Source organism: Podarcis filfolensis (genome assembly GCF_964270895.1).
Source record: "Podarcis filfolensis genome assembly, chromosome: 2".
Classification (NCBI taxonomy): domain Eukaryota; kingdom Metazoa; phylum Chordata; class Lepidosauria; order Squamata; family Lacertidae; genus Podarcis; species Podarcis filfolensis.
The window spans coordinates 63,580,716-63,604,182 of NC_139605.1; the positions used below are offsets into that span (position 1 = coordinate 63,580,716).

The following is a 23,467-nucleotide window of genomic DNA, read 5'->3' on the forward strand; positions in this document are numbered from 1 at the left end:
CCAGCAGCTGCATGTGGAGGAGCAGGGACGCGAACCCGGTTCACCAGATTATGAGTCTACCGCTCTTAACCACTACACCACACTGGCTCTCACACCACACTGTTTGTGAGAGACACACTGGTTCTCACACTCGCACATTTGTAAGAGACACACTGTTAAATTACTATCAGAAATGCACAGAAACAATTGCTTGAGACTATGTTTCATCCTTAGGTGGGTGAAATAATGCAGACCATGTGAGGAGAACCTGAGCTTACAGGGTTAAACAGCTCAGAGTGTACGCCCTGCCTACAAATTGGGAGGAGGGGGGAGATTTGTCATATCCGAGAGTCTCCAGCCTTTGTTCTTTCTCTCTACTTTCGCTTTTGAGGAGAGAGGACGTGTTTTCACGATGCTGTTCGCTGTGATAGACAATGGATAGTCTGCTGTAAATAAAAACTGCTTCTAGTTGCTAAGATCCTGAGTGGATTTTATTTAAGCACACTGAAGAACGCATTGGAGCTTGCAGCTTTCTCTGGCCGCTGCGTTAAACTCTGCGTTTGCTCAGAGCCTTTGGAATGTGGCCTTTGAAGTCCGGAGGCCCAGCAGAACTGCGCAACCAAAGCGGGCTGGACACCAAGGCTTATCTGAGCAATAAACATTCTTCAGACCATTGACTGTATACTGGATTAGGAATTCACCATGGCCCTCATGCAGGGTTCTCCTGCTATGCACACAGCCATTGCTTGCCTTTTTTTGGCTGTTGCTCAAAGAGGCAGTCTGTACCCACATGTAAAATAGCTGGAATAGGATTACAAATTGTCAGGGACTGGCCTGGGACTGGAGATCTGCCTGATCCTTCCACAGAAGAAGAAGACAGTTCAGAATTACAACGGGTTTGAGGAAGGTCTCAGCTTAGAGGCAGATGAGGGGGAAAGCTGGGGAATAATGGGAGAGGAGAAGAAGAAAAAGAAGAAGAAGCACCAGGGGAGCGACAGCTGATGGACTCGGTGTCTTTAGAAAGCATTCCAGACCCCCCCTCCCAGAACATGGTAGGTCTTGAAAGTGGGAGAGCAAAGAGCTCAAAGGCAGAGGGCACTTTTCAGCACCCATAATGATGACTCATGAGGAAGTGGGAGAGGCGGTGGGGATGGAGATTCACTCAGGGCAACACCATTATTCTGAGAGGCTACATTCCCAAGGCTCTCTATGTGAATATTGAATAAAAGCAGATGGTAAGGACTTTTCCTTGTCTTGTCCCTTCCTGGCAACCTGCTGTGGGAGTTGGTGCCTCCGCCGCCTGACACAAATGCAGTTTGTCGCCATTGCTGGTGTAAAAAGAAAAGTACAAACTCTGGTTATGTGTATGCAGGATTAGGTACTTGCAGGACTGAAGCCATTAAGTGAAAGCTTTCCCTGGTCATACTACCAAGGAGAGGAGAGGAGAGGGGAGGGGAGGGGAGGGGAGAGGAGGGGAGAGGAGAGGAGAGGAGAGGAGAGGAGAGATTAAGGGTGGCATTTAACTATCCAGCACCAGCAGCAGAAGCACTGTGCAAGGACTTCTGCTTACACAATAGGAGCCCCATTGTGCAAATGGAAGTCTTGCAATGCATGTCCAGATGGAACACCTGGAAGAGTGTGATGCTGAATTCAACCTAAGTATTTTTTTTTACTGCTACTGAAATCTGTGGGACCAGATATATATAGGTCCCATTGATTTCAACACTGTTGTGATTCAAAATCTCCACATGTAGCTTGCTTTTGTAGAGTTGTCTCTGTTAATTTCAGTGGAAGGAGCCAATCTACTCCTGCAGTTGATCTCTCAGGCTCCAAATATGAATTCATTAGTAATAAGATAATTTTATAAGTGTCACTGACGTGATATTATTTATTAATCTGGTTTTGTTCTTATTCCTAGCCCAGCTAATGGAGGTCGTACATGTTTTGGACCAAGCTATGAGTTCCAGCTTTGCAGCACAAACGATTGTCCTAAAGATAATGAAGATTTCAGAGAGGAGCAGTGCAAACAGTGGGATCCTTATTTTGAATATCAGAACAAGAAGCACCATTGGCTTGCATATGAGCATAGTGATGGTTAGTATACCACTTCTTCTTCTTCTTCTTCTTCTTCTTCTTCTTCTTCTTCTTCTTCTTCTCCTTCTCCTTCTCCTTCTCCTCCTCTTCCTCCTCCTCCTCCTTCGTGTTATTGCTTTGTTAATGGCCTTGGTTCCAGTCTGCCATATTTGAAGACTGTAATTTCCAGTGTATAGAAAATATTACCACCCATTGGTTATTCTGCCAAAAGTCTCAGCTTCATTTGGAGAGGGTGGGTACGTCGTCAGCTCCTGTGTTCATACATTACTTGGCACCTACTTTGAATTTTGTGCATAAAGTATGCATAAGCATACACTACTGCAATGGCACGTCAAAAAAGTGGATATAAATTTGCTTTAGTGGGTTGCCAAATTGATCAGGTACTCTATAAACAGCCATACACATCTTGAGTGTGGTCTAAGGTTACCAGATTTTTTTCAATGAATCCGGGGACACTTTTCAACTTCCCACTAAATAGATGGATTTTGTCAGGGGACTGATTTGTAAATCCGGGGACTGTCCCCGGGAAACAGGGACGTCTGGTAACCTTGGTGTGGTCCACTTCTGCTGAACTTAGTGGGAACCCTTCTACATGGATCTAAATTCTACTGCTAGTGGGTTGATTGGAATCTTTGGAAATCTGCACATTTTTATTCAAAGATCATTATTTTAACTGAATTGCCTTCTGCAGTCTGATCAGATAAGAACCATCAGTTGAAGAGATAAATCACAGGACTCTTTTCCCTTGTAGCCAAAGAAAGGTGCCATCTCTACTGTGAGTCCAAGGAAACTAATGATGTTGTGTATATGAAAAGACTGGTGCATGATGGAACAAGGTGCTCATATAAGGATCCTCATAGTATCTGTGTGCGAGGGGAGTGCCTGGTAAGTGGTGGCATTAATTCCTTTTTCCAGTTTCTTATTTGCAAGAATGAGTATAATATTAATATTTCAATGGGACACTTTTCTCCATGACGCATCTACAAATAAGTAGTCATTTTAAGTGTAATCACTGAAGTTTACTAAAAATCAATCATGCCATGGTTCATTGTTTTACTAGAGTCTCTGAAAAGTTACCTGCCTAAGAAGGATGGAGTTGGGTTTGGAATTGGGCTGATAACCGTTCAGCCATGCCTAGTACCTTTGCAAAGTGAATTCAGTATCTAATTTGAGAAGGCTCTTGAGCATACAACTAACTTGATTTCTTTTCAGGAAAACACAGTGGTTGCAAGCCACAGTCACATGTGCATGAGAATGTCACACATATGCAAAATTTTATTAGCTTCTCTGTCCATCTACTAGACCTCCAAATGGCTTCTTAATCTCCTCTTAGCTATTGGAAAAGAAACACCAAAACATTCTGTGTCTGTTGCCTGGAGGTCTTTGTACTGGGGCTCTTCGCCATAGTGTATGACTAGAGGCCGCATTCATTTCTGGAGTACCATTTCTTCATGTGGAGAAATGTGTACTGTTGTCTTCAGTGTTATTTTCTGAGCATGAATTGCCAAATATTTATGTGAATTGGATTAAATGCCTGCAATATGCTCAAATCCTGAATAGCAACATGTACTTGAAATCCTTTGATAATGAATTAATATCAGAGTTCAGTTAAGCAAGCAGTTAGAAACCAATTTATCAGGGTGAAATGTCATTATAAAAACTCATGTGGATATCAACATGCCCTTTTAGGAAGAGACAAATGTGCTGTTTATTATATCTTTGTCTGGTGAAAAGAAAACCCGGAGGAAAATGCAGGCTCTTACAAGCAGGAGTAATTGCTTTTCATTCTTTGCAGAAAGTTGGCTGTGACAAGGTAATTGGCTCGTCAAAGCAAGAGGACAAGTGTGGCGTGTGTGGTGGAGACAACACCCATTGCAAAGTGGTGAAAGGCACATTCTCCAGGGCACCAAAGAAGCAAGGTCAGTCCATTTTCAGTATAGTGCTCCTGCCCCAGAGAAGCATGCAGGAAGATTTCAGAAGGACATAGTAACTTTGTTTTTAACATCTCTTTTCTGGTGCTGCATCAAGTCTTGTATTTGAACAGCTTCTGGTGCAGAACAGCAGAAGTACTTTCCTGGAAGTACTATGGGCTACACCAATAGGGCCTATGGGGTGTGTGTGTGTGTGTGTGTACCCATTTGTGCACTTAGAAAGGCTCAGTGGATTGAGGGCTTATCGTTAAATCCTAGATATGTCTACTCAGTTGGCCTTACTTCCAGGTAAGTAGAGGTGGGGTTGTTCTTCCTTCTTGGTCTAAACACCTTCTATGGGGCCACATTTGTGCATGTCTGTATTCACTTTTTGTACAGCCTTTCTAGACTTTGACCTGCTTGGCTTTCAAGTGAGCTAATGGGCAATTTAAACATTGTTTGTTTGTTTAAATGAATTTAAATGCGTTTGTTTTACTTCAGATATATACATATGATTTCATTTTTGAGGAAATCATCTACAAAGAGGTTTTTGATACTTTAGAATACTAATCCATGTCATAAAATCTCATAAACAACAGGGGTACCAGCTGGAGTGGAGCCTAAGGGAACTTGCCCCCCAAAGGATGGCTCCTCAATCTTGTCCTCTTTTCCTTTCTCTGTATTAACAACAACCTGCACTGGTTTAATGTGTCCCTGCAGGTTACATCAAGATGTTTGAAATCCCAGCAGGTGCGCGGCACTTGCTAATACAAGAATCGGATGCCTCCATTCATAATCTTGGTGAGTATTACATTACAGTGGTACCTTGGGTTACATACGCTTCAGGTTACAAATCCAAACAAATTACAAATTACAAGGTTACAAATTCAGGATATCAAATCCAAACTACTACTACTACTATTACTACTACTACTACTACTACTACTTACAGACTCTGCTAACCCAGAAATAGTGCTTCAGGTTAAGAACTCGTGCTCCGGCAGGGTGGCAGCAGCGGGAGGCCCCATTAGCTAAAGTGGTACTTCAGGTTAAGAACAGTTTCAGGTTAAGTACGGACCTCCGGAACGAATTAAGTACTTAACCCGAGGTACCACTGTATCAGCATTGTTCTCTCACCATCTTTTTCTGTACATTTTCTTTTACTGACAATGTGAAAATATCTTTTGTCTGTTTAAAAAATAAAATCAATCAAGAGAAGAATTTCTCCTTGTGAGAAAACTAATATTATGACAATGAAATTGCTGCATACCACCCCAATCTCCAAGTGGTTTGAGATTCCAGAGGTTGCAGGCAGTTACCCAGGGTTTGGTTTCCTTGGAATGAGGGACAGTGGAGACTGTGGTGTCCTTAGGATATATGGTTTATTTACACATATATACAGTCATTTTGTCACCCCCCTCAGTGATGACCCCCAGGGTGACCCACACCCCCACACCCCCTTCCTCCGCCACTGCATGCAGTTTCCATATTTATTTGTTACAGGGAACGTGCTTCGTAGTCAATGGGCTCACTGGTTCTGCTTTTGCATATGCCTTTATAGCATCCTGGTGCATTCAGTTTCAGATTCAGAGCCATCCATCGCAAGGATGCTCAATCAATCACAAAGCTTAAACAGTAATTGAAATCCTCTCCTTCCAATTCAGTGGATCAATAATAGACAATGTCTTGCAGAATGTTATTAATTAGAAGTGGATTCACAACCAATAGCTTCGCAACTGCCATGAATCACTCCCCCACCCCACCCCCAGTTTTACTTTAGGAAATGCTTCCCCTGCACTGATGTTCCGTAGAGCCTCATGGGACTCATAGCATTCTTTGTACAAACCTATTCCTTATGCTCGGCAAACTGTTTCTGATGAAGCACGGGCAATATATAAACCTCCGGCTTTTAAAGCCTGGTATCGACCCTGACAGCACTTTAGGAAAGGATCGCAAGGGACACGAGGGTTGGTTCCCCCACCCCAGAGCAACAGAGAAGGCAAGGCAACAAGTGTATGAAACTGCCGCATTTGGAATTATTATTTTGACAGTCAAAGTAGGAAGGAAGATGAAAGAGGACTTAATTATTCTTAGAGATTGGCCAGGAAATTTGGCTGCAGCAAGGTTCAGCAGCAAAGGCTGCAGCAACATTTGAAGTGCAGAAAAGAGATAGAGTGAGACGGTAGACCCCTCAAGTTCAAAGGGGCCTCATCTAATCCAGTCACCTTCACAGAGGAATGATTTGCTGTACTTAACATCTCAGCCATATGATTCAGCTGAAGCGATTTCCTTAGGTAATTGATTCCATTTGCTAAGTTCTTTCTGAAGATTAATAAAACTCAGAGGCAGCATACGCAGTGTCAGCCTGCACACATGTAACCCATTTGCAGTCTGCTAGCCATGTAGAGCTTATAACTAGGAAGTCATTAACCTCCTGTTTTTGCCATCTACCTGGGGAAGCTAAAACAGGGAGCTGTCAAACACCTCTCAGGCCAGAAGTTACCTTCTTGCAACGTTAAGCCATTGATCCAAATTCAAGCACAGGGATATATCCTTAAATGGTGTGCACATGGAAAACTGCTCCCTCTTTTGAAGTCAGTGGGGAAGCCCACCCAGGCACAAACTGAGCATCTGAAAGCACATGGAGCTGTGGAACAGAAACATTTACCTAGAATAGCATGTGTTGTCGTGCCTTGCTGATTCAGTTTCAGTTTCTCATCCAGTATAAGGCCTTCTCAGTGATGGTGTTGGGTAGTCCTCAGTTTGAACTTGTGCATTTGTTTGTTTGTTTCCTATGCGTGAAATTTTCAGGTTGCAATCTTATATAGATTTACCGCTATGGGACTTAGTTCTGAGTAGATACATGTAGAATTTCACTGTAAAATTTTTTTTTTATGAGGAATCAAATGAATTATACATAGGACTAAGCTCCATTTAGGTGTGTACCTGAAATAGTTACAAGCACCACCAGAAAAGAAACGGAAGCATTGAGGAAGCAGTGGGTGTGGAAAGAGATGTAGCAGAGGGATGATGGATCTAGCCCCCAAAAGGCAGCGAAACATCCAGGTGGAGAGGTTTGGAACCCATTTTCTCTCAACTCATTTGATTATCCCCGTGTTGGTTAAACCTGAATTTATAGAAGGGAAACATCAAGATTGGTGTTATTCAAGGATAACATTGTGTGCACTACACAAATTAAATGGGAATGCCAACAGCCATAAACACATAGTGAACTCTGGTGTAGACAAGCTCTGAGTGTAATAAATTATTAGTCAAACTCAGAGTAGACCCACTGAAATAATAATAATAATAATAATAATAATAATAATAATAATAATAATACTATCTACTTTGAGAATGACTAACATGGTATATTTCTCAGTAAAGAGATGGTGCCCCTGAGCAGGTGCAGAGTGAATTTTCTAAACCACTTTCTAATTATAGAGAGACCCCCACACACCAGCAAAGAACAGGTGGGTTTGTTTCCAAACACACTAAAGCCCCAACATGTGTGTGTATTATATAGTGAAAAGAAATCAATCACTGCACATACTCTCTGGCATTCTTATCTTGTTACTTCAGGCATGAAGAAAACAAGATTCTAGGGCAGGGATCCACAGGGACAGGGGCAGGAGACTTGTAATGCAACAGGCAGGGCAATGCTAACAGAAATTCAGCTGCTTGATCTGGAAACATAATGCATGATTTGCTCTGTTTTTCGTCTCAGAGCTGATGTAAGACACACCATTGAAGCAGATAAAAAAGACCAGGTAGCTGAAAAGATACTGGGGATGAAGAGGCAGGACAAGTATTTGTTTTTGTCTGTTAGAACCGAATTCACAAAGTAAAATAATGCACAATAGACGCCAGTTGTTCCTTGCGAATGTATTTCTTCACAGCTCTGTTATCAGATAGGTCCAGCTGGTTCTCCGATTCCTGGTCTGCAATGCAAAATCAAATGAATGGCATAACATAGGCTCAGCCCCAAACGATTTATCAACTCTTAGATAAAATAGCTGACTGCACTGAGGGCTTCCTTCCAAGGGAGAGGGCTGTGGCAGGGTGCGAGAGTCAGCAGTGTCTGTTGCCTGATGACAGAGTCACTCCCTGTCGAGTCTGCAATGCCAACATATTTTCCTTCAAATGTTGGGGAGGCGGCGTCTCCATCTCTGCACACCATACAGAACAGCAGCAGCAACAGCAGCTCCTTGTGGTGAACTTTGCTGAGACTCGGATCCTTATGAGGAGAGGGTGAACTAGGCTGTATGCCTGAGACCCTTCTAATTTCTGGATCCAGCAAGGATTGAATTTCTGGCTCTGGGGCACCTCGTCAACTCCTTGTAGTTAGAAAGATAAAGTCCAAATTTGATTATTATGATTTTATTATTTATTTAATTAATGCCTATACCGCCCTATACCTGAAGGTCTATGCGAGTTAGAAGCTGGCAGGTTGCAGGTTGGGCTAAGGTTACCAAAAAATTTTCAATGAATCCGGGGACACTTTTCAACTTCAATGGATTCTGTGTGGGGACATTTCCCGGGACTGTCCCCGGGAAATGGGGACATCTGGTAACCTTAGGTTGGGCAGCTGGGAGACAGAGCTATGCCTGTTTTTTGTTGCAATCCAAGGCTGTGACTATGGGGGAAGCAAGACCCTCTTGGGGTGATAATGCTCTGAACCCCTCCATCATAGGCTCAGGTTGTATATATGTGTAAATAAGCCATATATCATAAAGACACCACCTTCCAAAGGAAACACATATCCCAGAACCCCAGAATCCTGCACTGCTTGGAGTTTGGGGTGGCATGCAAGAGTACAATCTCTACATTTTCCTTCTGGTCAGGCAAGATAGCACCTCCTACAGATGGAACGGTGGACAGGGTTTGCCTTGCAGGCAACTTGGGTCCCTGGGTACCTAAAGGAAGGTTAGCTTCATATCAACCAACAGATGCTGAGATCACCTGACAGTGTTCTTCCTTGGATCCACCCATCATCCAAGATAAGGTGGATGGTCATCAGAAAGAGGGCATTTTTGGTTGCAGAGTCCTCTCCCTAAAGAGGCCTGCTTGGCACCTGCTCTGTTGTCCTATTGGCAAAGCGCACCTACCCCCTACCCCACCACCCTTTTTAGGGAGTTTTTAGATCCTAGTCTGCTGTCTTACTAGGTGTTTATGTTCTCTTTTATGACAATTGTCCTTTACATTTTTACTCAAATTTTTATATAAACCACATTAGGATCTTCTTTTTTTTAAGTGAAAGGCAGTACTGTATATAAGTTCTCTAAATACATCTAATAAATAAAGCACGCAGACAGACCTCTTCCTGAAGCCTTCCAGTCTCAGAGGGCAGAGAAAGAGAGAGTGAACTGAAGTCTCTTGAAGATGTTATATTTGTCCTGTTATTTCTAGCTATCAAGAACCGAGAAACAGGGAAATTTATTTTGAACGAAGAGAACTACGTGCCAGACTCCAAAGTGTTTGTCAACATGGGCATAGAATGGGAGTATCGGAACGATGAGGATAGGGAAATGGTGCAAACTATGGGCCCCTTACGTAATGGAATCACCGTTCTGGTAAGTAACTTGAAGATGAGAGTGTCTAGATTAGACTGAGTCATACGTACAGTATTTTATGGATTGCATCTGTTAGGACATCTGTTTTAAGAATCAAGGGCATATTTAATGGTAACAACTTTATATATTGCTACATCTGTGTGTAGGGGTTTCAGATTTAGATGTTCAAAAAAACCAGACAAGCTGACTTACTTGCAAGGGAGAAAGCAGGTAGCAGGGGAAGAACAACACAGCTTCCCAGGCAAATATACCTAAAGAAAGGCTGGAGAGCCATAAGAGTGAGGCCAGAGTCTGGCTGTTGCCCAGGCAAAACTACTACTCTGGCTGGGAGGATTTATTGAGCATTTTCTGGAGGAAGAGAAGTGGAACTATACTAAGACGTGGAAGGACAGTACCTCCTCTTCTTTCTCTACTCCAAGAGGTTCGCCTTGTACCTAGCTCATTGTCCTTTTAGTGCCTGGAAACAATCTTTTATTTTCCCAAGCTGTCTTTAATTGGGGTGGGTGGGTGTGTTGTTGTTATTGCATTTACTTTTAAATTGTTTGATTGTACCCGCAATAAATAAACAAATTCTCTACAGCTGTGGTAGCCAATGTGGTGCCCTTTGGATGTTGTTGTTGGGCTACAGCTTCCATCAGGCCAAAGCAGCAAGGCCAAAGGTATTTGGAGTTGTGATCCAACATCTGGAAGGCACCACACATTGGCCACCCTGGCTCTACAGTTTTGAGTGTCTCCCCACAAGGAAACAGTAGTGGTCGGTCTCTTGGTCCTAATCCTGCCCATCCTTATAGTAAGCCCTTCTTGCAAATTCTGTGAGAAAGGGACACATGAGTGTATGCCCCGATGGTCATTAAAAGTTGTATATATCATAAGAATACAGGACCTTGAAGGTCAATCCCACACATGGACTGGGAGGAAAGTTGCCCTCTATCTCTAAAATGTGTTCTGAAGCTTAATTTAAAAGGGGGGTGGGACCTATCCTACTTTTCATGCTTTTAATCTGTTTTCAAAGTGCCTCTATGATACTCCAAATGACCTTGCTGAAAATATATGCCTTATTTGTCTGACCAGGCAATTCCTCATGGTAACGTCAAGATTACACTGACGTACAAGTACATGATCCATGAAGACTCTTTGAATGTTGACAACAACAATGTTCTGGAAGATTCAGTAACATTTGAGTGGGCTTTGAAAAAGTGGTCACAGTGCTCAAAACCCTGTGGAGGAGGTAAAGAAAGGGTCTAACTGATGAATATGCATAGCTTTCTGAGGGTTACTTGGGGGGGGTGTCCTATGCACACTACCTGGAAGAAAGTCCCACTGAACTCAATAGGACTGTTTTCCAGGTATACATGCATAGGATTGTACTATGTAATTGTGTATGTGCTCAGACATGCAGATGTATATCAACAGCAGAACATATGAAAGGCCTTCCCTGAAAATCCCCATGTTTGTGGTGATACCTGTAATGAATTATCCACCCATTGCAGCCCATTTGATTTCAAATTCACTAATGACAAATTTGTACATGTAAACTAAATCAAAGAGTAAATGTACCTGAACGACCTCAGTTGTGATTTATGGGTGGGTAAATGAATGAATAGCATGAAAATGCAGGTCTAGAAACACTCTCTAGACAAGCTATTTATTGCTTCTCATTATTCATACAGTGGTGCCTCGCAAGACGAAATTAATTCGTTCCATGAGTCTTTTCGTCTTGCGCGGTTTTTCGTCTTGCGAAGCATGGGCAGTCGCAACTGCACCTCTTCAAGCGGTTTTAAGAAAAAAGGAAACAAACTCGCAAGACGTTTTCGTCTTGCGAAGCAAGCCCATAGGGAAAATCGTCTTGCGAAGCAACTCAAAAAACGAAAAACCCTTTCGTCTTGCGCGTTTTTCGTCTTGCGAGGCATTCGTCTTGCGAGGTACCACTGTACTGTATTGCACATTTAGAAAGCAGATAGCAGGTTGAATGCATGAGGACAGCTCCATTCAGTAACTGAGAGAATATAAATGAATGAGTGCTGGCAACATGTTTTAATGTATAAGCATTCCAGCACAGAATGTACATTGTAGCCCATAGAAGACTGAGCCATGGATAACTGCTAGTGGGTTCTGCTACCTGCTTCTGGAAAATGTATGCATCTAGATCATTTCCTGGCTCCCAGAATTCTATCTGCTGTGCAATTTAGGACCTGCCTCAAGCTCTCTCATTCCACTCTTACCAGGGCTGCCCCACCTATTAGGTAAGGGGAAGCAGCTGCCTCAGGCAGCAGGATCCACAGGGGTCAGATCCGGCCTCCAAGGAATACATTGCCTTTTTCTGAGGTGCCAGCAGCAACTGCAATGTGCTCCTTGGAGACTGGATCTGCCAACTCTTCAGCAGTGGTCCCCCTGCTTCCTACGTAGCAGCCTCTTGGTGAAAAGGAGACTCTGCTGGTCTCCTCCCACCTTGTTCCCAATGTTGATCTTTATTCCCTAACTTGTTCCTGATGTAGATCTTCACTCCCCTATTTCCCCCTTGTGAGCCGGGGGTGGGGCAGCATTTTGTGATTCGCCTCAGGTTCCAAAATGTCTTGGGCCAGCCCTGACTCTACCCAACCGTAACGTTTTCCCACATGCCAGGTAGAAGGTAGCAAGTACACTGGAAGATCCCACATCTTTGTAAGTGTGGGATCTCTGGCACAGTTCAGACACTTTGTGTCCCCCCCCCACACTCCCCCCAGGATTGTGTGTGAGAGCCCTAGAAGCTGCCATTAGGCTTGGGGTTACATGAAATTCTTGTTGTATGAACTGATGCAGGAAGTGAAACAGGCCGTAGAGTTCATAACATTGGTTTGTCCACAGGATTCCAGCCACAAGGCAGGCCTACGAGCAGCTCCCCACATTCCCATGGATGATCTCGTGGGTGGTAAATAATCATCTGAATCAGGCCTCTCTGCAAAACAGAGAAACTTGCATTTTACCCCTAGCTTAATAGGTCTCATAGCAGGTTTCAGGGCATTCTGAGTTGTGTGGAATGCTGAAGATAACAGAAAGTCTCTTTCCTAAGGTCATCAGTTTACAAAATATGGTTGTCGGAGGAAGACTGACCACAAGATGGTTCATCGCAGTTACTGTGAGTCCATCCAGAAACCAAAGCCCATTCGCAGAGTGTGTAATCTCCAGGAATGTTCCCAGCCAATGTAAGCATTTCTTTCTACTGGAATAACTCATCACTGTTGCATAATAATCAAGAAGTGCCTGGAACTAGCCTCAAATGACCTCTCCACTCCCTTCCTTTGTGGCTGCTTTAGGTTAGAACTGCTTTCTAGCCGTGGTGTGTAGAATATTGCCCAAACAGAGTTATGCAATGATGTAATGTAATTCCCAGAATTTAGCTTGTTGCGGGGGAAAATTCCCTAAAAATTAATGATTCCCCAATTCCAAAGTAGATTTTGATTTGGGGGGTGGTGGCGGCGGCAGCGGGGGGTAATTTCTGTTTTATGGATTGCATACCCATTATGGGCTGTTATTGCAGAAAATGTCAAAGACTAGTCCTAATCGAAAGACCAATAAAACTCGCAGCCTAGCTTTTAAAGATGTGGGTTTGTTGGGGAGTGGGTGGAAAGTAGGTATTCTTGGCTTGCAAAAATAACTGTTTAAGCAATTATGATATTTTCCAATTTCATGCTTTATTCTTATTACAGGGTTTGGTTTTTTGGGGGGAAAGATATTATTTTTTAATGGCTTGGATTAGGATGGATGAGATACTGTTTGGCCCCATCCACCTAAAGAAATGCATACCCATATGCAATTTAAGAATGTATAAACAGTATTATGGATCATTATCACTTGTTGGATAGAGAACAATGAACATAATTCCATCACACTCTCAGATGCGCATCCAAGGGCACACCCAACTGAGAATGCAGTAATTCTGCACTTTGTTGCTTTAAATAGGGAGCAGATTCCAATGTGCTTTCACATTTGCATCCCCATTCATGTCTCACGCAACTAATCATGCCATTATTCTGTTTACGCACAAATAGAGAGGGAGCCTGTTCATCCTTTAGCCGTTAGAAAACTGTATAATTATTTTGTGGGCATCACAACAAAGGAGTACAGTGATCAAGAGCTTTATTTTTGTTATTGTTGCTGGATTTTGAAAGTGAGTAGCCAAATTAACAGAAAAAGCGAATGGATGGGCAAAGATAGCTCCAGCCTGCATTCTGGCAATTCTGTCCCAAACCACTAGGCTGCAAGGAGTTGGAATCTTACTTTAATTCTCTGTTTAAGTTTCTAATGCATCCATAATGCATAGCTTGTAGCAAGTAACAACAGAATATAAATAAAATTAATTAAAATTGTCATATGCTCTTTGGCTGGCCCTCAAATGCCAACTCAGACAAGGGAGTCTTTACAGTGCTTCTAAAAATGACTCTGACTTTGGTAAGTAAGCAAAGGACAGGAGTTCCTCTGTAGTGATAAAAAGCATTGATAAATATCTCTATGGGTGTATTCAGTTAAATTTTTACTCAGTGTAGATCCATTGTGAGGAATTCAACAAAGTGATATAGCCAGTGCTTTTTTCTGGGGGGACGCATACCCCTAAACATTTTGTGAATCTAAGTTTGGCCTCATTGAGGGGCAGTATTAGAATAGGAGTAGGAAAATGAGAGTACCCCTAAACATTTTTTAGGGGGGAAAAGCACTGGTTACAGCAGTCATTTTGCCAGCCTAAGCCTTTTAGCTTGCCAGATGGAACAATTCCACCCTCTCCTCCGCCGGTGCTCTGCTCTGTGTATGGTTCTCCAAACCCCTGCCCAAGCCAATTTTTTTTGGGGGGGGGGGAATGCATAGGGAGGAGTATGGGGGAAAGCTCCCTTGCACTAGCAGGATTCTTTGGGTTGGCTTCTGCTAGTGGCGGCACTTGTTAGGTCGATTGATTTCATTGTCTGGATTCAACTAAGGTCAGTGGGTCTACTGTGAATAAAATGTGACTGAATGCCCCCCCCCCCTATATGTGCTTGTGGTATGGTCCAGAATGTTCAGGCGGTATAGATGTTCCTGGCTGAACTTAAAGAACATGAGTAGGCAGGCTCTAAGGCTCCACACACCCTTGCTGGGAGTAAATCCCGTGGAACATGGTGGGACCTACTTCTGAGTCGACATACCTAATACTGTTCCCGCAAGGTAAATAATATCAAAGTCATTTTACATTTCAAAAAGATGACCTTCAGTTTTGCCTAGAAGACAGCAGGAAGCCAGTGCAAGCTCTGGAACAATCTGTGCAATGCCCTCTGTCACTTTGCACACCAGTGGGAGCTCACAAGCAGTCATCAAAGACAGGGCTCTGTGGGCAGGGTCCTAGGAGAAAAGCTAGTAGGAAAGAGGTCCCAAACCATGGACATTCATTTGAAGGTCTTTAAAGGAACATGTGTAGGTTGGGGGTGGCACCTCCACCGTGATCCTAGCCCCTCCCCACAACATGTTCATTGTGCCTGAATTTAAGGGCTGAGAGGGCACCTTCTAGGCATTCCCATGGAGACAGAGTGGCCATTAGCTAGTTTGGCCCTAAATGATCAGGAGGGGTGTGAGACCATCTACAGTGGGTGCTCCTGTTACCCAGACCTCAGTCTGTTATTGAACTGTGTGTGCTTTTATACGTTTTCGGGTACAGGAAACTGGGCTAGATGGAGCCTGAGCCTGACTCTCTAATGCGCTTGGTTACATTTTCCACTATTTCCTTGGCAAAGCTTCGGGGCCAGAGGTTTGCAATGCTGGAGTTTTTAATGTTTGTATTTTTAGGACATAATTGCCATCCTCTGTGTCACCAAGGCTGGCTTTCAGCAACAGTGGGGTGATGAATGAAACTCCTTTTAACCCTACTGGGAGTTGCAAGCTCCCTTTTGCATCATGGTGTCTACTGAATTTTGAAAAATCCAGAAAGTACAGAGGTTAATATTCTATTCATTAGCATAGTACAGTAAAGATTTAGAAGGACTTTAGCACTGCTCCTGAGAGAAACACATAAGATTGCTCTGAAAGCTTTATAATGGCAGGACAAACTGCATTGCTGTGGCCCTCGTTCTTTTTCATGCGGTTCCTTGGTTGATTGCTGAATTGCCGGCATATCCAAAGCAGCAAATTCATCTCTAAGAATTATGCTGCTCCTATGCCAGCATCTACCAACAACACTTGTTTTAGTGGTTTATCCCCCTGCTGGTTTCCACATGAATTATTTAGAACATTACAAATAGCTGTTGTTACGGAGCCTAGAAGGAAATTCTTTTCCTGTAAATCCAGCGAAGCTGCCACAGGCAAAACAAACAAACAAACGTTTCATGGGGAGGGATCTAGCACAATAATTCAGATCACTGTTAGGGTGCATAATGAGATCTCGTATCTTTTGTGCTTATGTAATAATATCTGTCGGTTTAATGGCTCAGTATTTTTGTGACCATGTGAAGTTTCCATACGTTATCCTTACATTTAATTTTAATTTTTGGCTAAAGTTTAAAGTTTAAAGATGTCAAACTAGGAAGAGGGAGGGCCATCAAAATGGTTTCTAAACTACAGTTTTAAAAAACTACAAAGTATTGAAGAGGATCAGTGAAGCTCCTAGCATAGAATGTTTTTGTTGTTTCCTTCAACTGTCATAATTCAAGAATGGAACAAAATTAATAACTTGGGTAGATAAGAATACATGCAGTGACAGAAAACAATTAATTATTCAAATGAAAGCCAACAACATTACACAGCTATAATGCCATGATTAAACATTCTTAGAGACGTCCCACTAGGTTTTTCTTCCTCCTCAGCTTGAGCAGCCCATGCTGTGTCAATCATTCCATCATAGCATGCCTTCAACTTGCCAGACAGAACAATCCAACCCCCACCCCCGTAATCTCCCTGGAACCAAGCCAATTTAGGGGAGAGAGGGAGCTGTATTGTGCTTCCACTGACAGAACTCATTAGTTGAATCCTGCCCTAGATGTTCACTTCTAGGAGACTAGAAAGCAGCTTCATTTGACCCTTCTGTTTCCTTGCCAGGAGTTTGAATTCCTTCCTTAGGCATGCTTAGAGGAAGACTGACTGAAATCAATGTGGCTTATGTTGGTCATGACTAAATTGTCCCATTGATTTCAACTGGTCCACTCTAAGCATGACCAAGTCTGAATCCAACTCCATGTGCCCCACATCAGTTGTGAAAAACTCTCACATGTAGGTGGGGGATTAGGGCCTATAGGCAGCTGATGTAATGCAATGTGCATCCTACCTGATTGGCACACCATGAATATATGTACAAGATGTGATGGGAGAAGCTGCCCTGAAACCATGACTTTAAGAATTAGCAATCATCAAATTATTATTGTGTGACTTAAACATGTGCAATATAAACTCACCAGCCTGGACTTCTTTTTCATTGAACCAGATGGGTTACAGGAGACTGGGAACCTTGCAGCAAAAGTTGTGGGAAAACAGGATATCAGGTACGTTCTGTCCGCTGCATCCAACCGCTGCACGATAACACAAACCGCTCTGTCCATGCCAAATACTGCAACAGCGATCGCCCAGAGGGCAGGAGAGTTTGCAACCGGGAGCTTTGCCCTGCGCAGTGGCGGATAGGACCCTGGTCACAGGTAAGCAGGATTTTGTTCTGTTGTTCAAATTACATTTGGAAGTGCCTATATTAATAAGGGTGGTGTCAAATTCGCATTAGTGAATTGGTTGTGAGCCTTAGTGTTTCACATCATTGGGGGGGGGGGCATCGAATGTCAAGATTGCACAAGATGCATGTTTGTTGGTTAACTTCCATAATTGTGCAGCAATATAACCATACTGTTAAAAACAAATAATCTAGTTTGCCTGTCCCTGTACTATATTTGCACTCATCTGTCATAATGCTGACAAACAGGTGGGTGGGTGGGTGTGGGGGTGGGTGGGTGTGGCGGAGTAAGCAGGCAGGCAGGTGGGCACCCCAGGCAGCTCCTCCCATGTTCTTCCTTTTGCCACTGCCAGCTGACCCAGGTGGGTAGAAGAAAGCAGGATGGTGGTGCAGGCAGCCAATGCAGGTAAGCCGACAGGTGGAGCAAGAAAGCCTTGCTGCACTTCCTTTGTTGTTGTCAGAGCTTCTGCCACTGGTGGAGGAAGGGGGAAAGAGGGACTTTCCCCGTCAGTGGCCGCCGTACCAACACCAAAAGGAAGCCCACAAAGGCTTGGCTGTGGTGGCAGGGTAAGGATGGGGACCAAGGTGGGAAAGACTTTCTCTCCTTCTTTGCCCTCCCACCAGCGGTAGTGGCAGGGTAGAAGGGTACCCACCCACCTGTGGTGGCAGCAACAGGGAGCATGGGGATGTTGGGTGAGCTATGGCAGAAGGGTTTGAGAACAAGCTGTGAGATGGAGGGGGAAGGACAGGCAAGCTGTGAAATCATGGGGAGGGGTTTGGGGTGAGGTGTAAAGAGAGGGAGAGGGGTTAGCCAGTTTTAAAGGCAGCAGCCTCTAGTGCAGTTATAAAAATTGTGTTTGGCTGACACCCAGAATGTTAGGTAACTGGGTCACAGGTGAGGGGCAGAAACCTTTGGGGATATTCCCAGTACTACTTTGCACCATGTCAGGATGCAGTGAGGCTTCATAGTCCCAAAATCCTGGGAGTGGCTTTGTGGGCAAGAACTGGACCATGCAACCTGCCATCAAAGCCCATGATATGATCAAATCACAAGAATGCAAAACTGATCCCAGGACCAGAAGTCAGTGCAAGAGAGCAGAAACTACAAACCCATCACTGAGAGTAGGGGTGGTATTCAACCAAATTTTACTTAGAGTAGGCCCATTGAAATTAAGTTGGGTCCATCAATTTCAGTGGATCTGCTCTGAGTAAAAAAATTGAATACCATTCTATGAGTGGAAGCACACGCCAGGAACTGGAACAAACAGTCAAATGTTTGTCATCAGTTCAATGAATGCAGAATCTGAAGAGGAGAGCATGTGAAGGCTAAGCTGTGAGGAGGAGCACATCAAGTTATGGGATCAGGGAAGCAATCTGGAACAATGAGCCACCCTGAGGGCAGTAGCCTACATAGCAGGAGATGCATGGACCAGCCATTCAGGATGCTAACTTACTGCAGAGTTTTGCATTTGCTGTACTCAGTTGCTATTATTATTACTATAATTGTTACAAACACTTCAGACAGGCAAACACCCCAAGTCAGAGCCCCTTGTGGGTTTCATTATGCACATAGAACACAAATATGCATACAGCTTACCTCTTTATTTCAATGGACATAGTAGGTCCACAGCAGAAAAGAAGCTCTCTGTGGTTACTGGAGCTCCTTTGCTCCAAAGAAATACAAAGCTGGCTTGTTGTAATCTAACATCTAACACTACCATATATAGCAGTTAGAGTCCACTTTGGTTTAGGGTTCTTGGTTGTACTGATGACGACAATGAACAGTGGTAAGTAACAATAAATAATCGTTTTCATATAAATCATGTTACCTGTAACAAATGCCAACTGCCAATAAATTAGCAAAAGTGAAGTTGACTCCTGGTTTCTGTTTTCTCTCCAGTGCTCTGTAACCTGTGGTAATGGTACACAAGACAGACAAGTTCTGTGCAGGACAAGAGAAAACGTTATTGGCTTCTGTAAAGAAGACAAGCCAGAGACAAGGAGGTTATGCATTCTACCTTTGTGTCCCAGTGAGTGCTGATCCCTCTTTTCTATTTATTTGGGGTGGGTGCTTTGTGACAATTGTGCCAGTCATACAATTAAATTTTGTAGTGGTTTTTAGAATACAGTAAGCCCGCAACTTACACACATTTAACTTCTGCGTGTTCAGCTTGGCAAAAGACATAAAAAGGGGGCAGGTGTCAATTTTGGTTCTATGATTTTGGTTCTACTGGTGTGGTACACATGTTTTCAAACAGGTCCAGGCTGCAACATTTTTAGGCATACATGTTGCAGCCTGGACCTGTTTGAAAACGTGTACCACACCAGTAGAGAGGTAGAGTCATCAGAGAACCAAAATTGTATGTGTGACAAATCCTTGAAATGGTGGGAAGCCTGCATGAAAAAGCATGTGTGTGATGCACAAATTTGTTCTGTTTTGTCTTGACTTTTCTGCAGACATTTCACCAATGTGATGACTTTGAGTAGAGGTGCTCAAACTGACATTATTTAAAACTAATAATGTACTGCTGTAGTTTTTCAAAAGCTATTTTCTTTCTTAGAATAGTAGCTACTAATTCTGTTCAGTCAACCAAAATGGTGCATTAAGAAGCTTACAAATGTGCTAATATTTTTTTTCCTTACTATGTTCTCTTTCAGGAAATTCATCTGATACGTCAAAGAAAACTTACAGGATACAATGGCTGTCAAGACCGGACGCAGATTATCCCATCCAGAAAATATCTTCAAGTAAAAGACCCATTTATAACTCTGCCTTTGCCCTTAAATGCATGCCACATCAAATGTGGACTTTGCCTTCTGCTCTATTCTTCTTCCTATATGGAAAATTTCCTTGAATCTGCCAAGTCTTACCTTGGGCTGAATCTTTTTTTTCCCTGTGCTGGGCCTTGGTGCACAGTGTCTTTCTTCTCTGGAGATTGAGTAGCACTTGCTGCAGTGGCGATCGTGAAGGTGTTGGATGTGTGAAGTTGGATCTCTTCGGTGTGTTGGAAGTCCTCTAAAAAGTGAGCTGGTATCAGTTTGCTTGTTGGTTGGTGATGGTGAAAAAAGGCTCTTAACTGGCTCATGATTTCAGTTTGATGGTGAAACTGAGAACTTATTGTGAATGTGATCACATCACAATAATGACACCTTGTAGTGCTAAAAGTTCTCCTTTTGTCTAAAGGTCCTCTATCTTACAACAAGTTAGCTTCAGTGTTTTTGCAGGGTAGTCAAATGAAAGTGCTCATTCCATCATGGTTCTTTACAGTCTCATTGCTTATTAACTCATGCATCACAATTTTTTAAATTCCTGGCTTTAACATTTTCATTTGTTTCCATGAAAAAAGTTTATTATTACAGGTAGATGAAACTCTCTTGATATTCCTGTCAAATGCTGCTACTGTGCTATGCTTTTATTGAAGCTCTTCTACCTATATTTTTTCTTTCCAAAACCAGCAAGGGAATCTTCACACAATTTTGCCAGAAAGTTCCTTGTGTTATTATTATTTTTTAACACATATAATGCAAATAGGAAACCAGTATGGCAAAACATGTGGTCTATGCTACAGGTTGTGGTGTGCAGTATTTCAATATCATTGAGACAATATGACATTGTCGTGCTGTGCAATGTCAAGAATTGTTCAGCAGTGAACTCTTTATACATCATTGCATCCATCAGTCTTTTTTCACCATTTGCATGTTTGACTTGACTGGTTCAGTTGTGTGTGTGTATGTGTGCGTGCGCGTGTATGTTTGTGATCTATAGATGTGTCAACTGGCAAACATAACAGTGTGAACAATGACAGAATTACCTCAATTTTTATTGCTTTGTTTCATTTTGCTTAGGGAGAAAGAAACTACATTTAGAAAAATGCCTTAAACTTTAATTGCATTGGCATTAACCACCAGTTCCAGCTTTAAATATACAAACAGTGCACTGGTACCATGAATTGATATTCATGTACGGTGTTTTTACTTGAATGCTAAAACACTGGACGGCCGTTTGCACAGTCGGGTGTATGAGAAAGGGAAGGATCACTACCCACCTAAAAGAAAGGGCCATTGCCCAACTTACCCTGTTTTAACTGGTAGATACTTGCTTCAGCATGTGTTTGTGCTGAAGATCTATAACTCACTGTTCATAAAACCACTTATATAAACATCAAATAACAGGCGCATATCAGTACCTGAGGATCATGGCAAATTGCTTGCTACCTTTCTCCACCAAATCATATCCCTTAGGAAGGTGGTCCTGTGGATCTTCTAACAATGTAGCACTTCAAAATTGTCATTATCATGTGATCACATATTTAAATTTTGCTGTTACTATGATGATTGCCTGCAACCTGTTCGTAATTTTACATGGCAACGAAAAAGGCAAAGACACGTTATCTGGCACTAAATACTGTTATGTAAAATAATTGGTGTTTAACTGTTATCAACTTATTCATGACTGTTAGTTACCTTTAAATAGACAACTGTTGAGTGATGTTTCAAGCTATGGATGGCTATAGAGAATGGTGCAATAAGGTATCTGGGCATTGTGCACTAGATCTATATGCACTTTGGTTTATCAGGGATATTTTATTAGTGTTTTGTATGTATTTAACATATTATTAAAGATGTGCCAATTCAGTTTGCTTTTCAATATTTTTTTATGAGGCCAGTTGAAATGTGTACCAAAGTGACTGTGCAAATGACTATTTTTTTCTTACTGCTCAGTTGAAGACATACTTCCAGTCTGTCATGCATACTGCAAAATAAAATAAGATGAAAGTTCAGCAGGTCTGGCAGTTTTGCTTTAGGAAAACAAAATAAACTTAACTCTGACATATATGCAAGAGAAACAACCAAGAGTGCACCTTAAAGAGTAAGGTTTATTGTGGCATAAACATTTGAGTGTGCAACTGGGTTGCAGCTGACAGACATTTATGCCCCCCAAAAATATGTTCAAGACTCTGATTCTGTTGTTTTTGCTGCAACAGACTAACATGGCTATCCTTCTGGAGATTTCTTTATATAAAATGTAATTATGAATGGGAAATATATTTGACTGTATCACAAGAGTCAATTATTTCATGTGGCTCTGTATTTGATCTGCATGTTTTGGGGAATGTTTCACTGTTGTTGAAATAAGGCATTTTTCTAAAGATGCTTTAAGAGGTTCTTACATTGAACAGCCAACAAACTTAATTTAAGTTTGAAATACTTTGGTAATATTCTCATCCTATTTCTTAGAATGGGTTTATATATAAAGAATACATGTTATCCTTATCTTTATAGAACACCATAATCACCTTTTTATTGTTCTCTCGCCCTCAAAACAAAAGGACTGATAGTTCATGTAGAAAGGGGCTAATTTAAGGTTGTCTTCTTTGATAATCAACTCTAAATTTCCTAGACTGATATGTTTGCCAACTAAACACACTCATACCCTAATTTATTTAAGTAGAGGATGCGTGAAGAGACGCCGTGTATCCTTTCTAAAATCAGTGAATGCGTCTACATTTGATCAGGTGATGCTTTATGTTGCAATGTGGTTGAGAGCCTGACACACATGCTGCTGCTATACCTGCCTGCAGTGCTGTTCTAATAGCCTTGTGATGTTGCGATGACATCATGGTTACTTGCACCCTTCCCCTTAGAACACTTGAAAATGTGCATTTGGAACCTCATGGGGGACCGATGCTGCTGGGAGGGTGGATTTCAAGCAGGGAAATAGAAGGTGGGGTTAAGCCCTCCTCCACAAACACCACTCATCGCTTCTCTGCTCCTTGTTGCCCTCACTGGAAGAACTTGCTCCTGCTCTAAAAGGGCCATTGAGCTTTACAAATGGATTTTTACCATTTGAGCCCTAGTATTACCAGGGCAGGCCAAATACGTTCTGGTGCTTGAAGCACTCCTCCCACTAATTAAGAAATGGAACTATCATCCTGGTGAACTCCATGGAGGCTTCATTGAAATGGACAAGAGCAAAACAAGGTTCATTTCAGTGAGGCTTGCACTGGAAAGTTTCTCAGTGGATTGTAAATCATGACGTCACTTCCAACAGTTCAATATCTGCTTCACTCAGGCTTACCTTATGTTAAGGCGGCATGGGTGTCCTCCAGAAGTAAACACATAAAGGGATGAGTGACAGGAACATATTCTTGAGCAGTATTGTGCATGCCCCAGGGACCCTGGATTTGATCTCGCTGTCAGTTCCTTGTCTGTACAAAGGTGTTTGGAAGAACCTGCCTCCTGTATATAATAGGTGCAGGAAA

At 42.5% G+C, this 23,467-nt stretch overlaps 1 protein-coding gene across 5 annotated transcripts in view; it reads left to right on the forward strand.

Annotated features, from left to right (window-relative positions):
- ADAMTS2 (ADAM metallopeptidase with thrombospondin type 1 motif 2) overlaps positions 1 to 23,467 on the forward strand; it is a 338,043-nt gene that overhangs the window by 309,686 nt on the left and 4,890 nt on the right. For all 5 annotated transcript variants that reach the window (XM_083592179.1, XM_083592178.1, XM_083592176.1 and 2 more), the window contains 10 exons: positions 1,898 to 2,073; positions 2,825 to 2,958; positions 3,869 to 3,992; positions 4,704 to 4,784; positions 9,393 to 9,556; positions 10,628 to 10,784; positions 12,606 to 12,738; positions 16,971 to 17,178; positions 19,105 to 19,234; positions 19,863 to 19,952. In XM_083592179.1, coding sequence (XP_083448305.1) covers positions 1,898 to 2,073; positions 2,825 to 2,958; positions 3,869 to 3,992; positions 4,704 to 4,784; positions 9,393 to 9,556; positions 10,628 to 10,784; positions 12,606 to 12,738; positions 16,971 to 17,178; positions 19,105 to 19,234; positions 19,863 to 19,952 — 1,397 coding nt within the window. The remainder of the gene's footprint in view (positions 1 to 1,897; positions 2,074 to 2,824; positions 2,959 to 3,868; positions 3,993 to 4,703; positions 4,785 to 9,392; positions 9,557 to 10,627; positions 10,785 to 12,605; positions 12,739 to 16,970; positions 17,179 to 19,104; positions 19,235 to 19,862; positions 19,953 to 23,467) is intronic.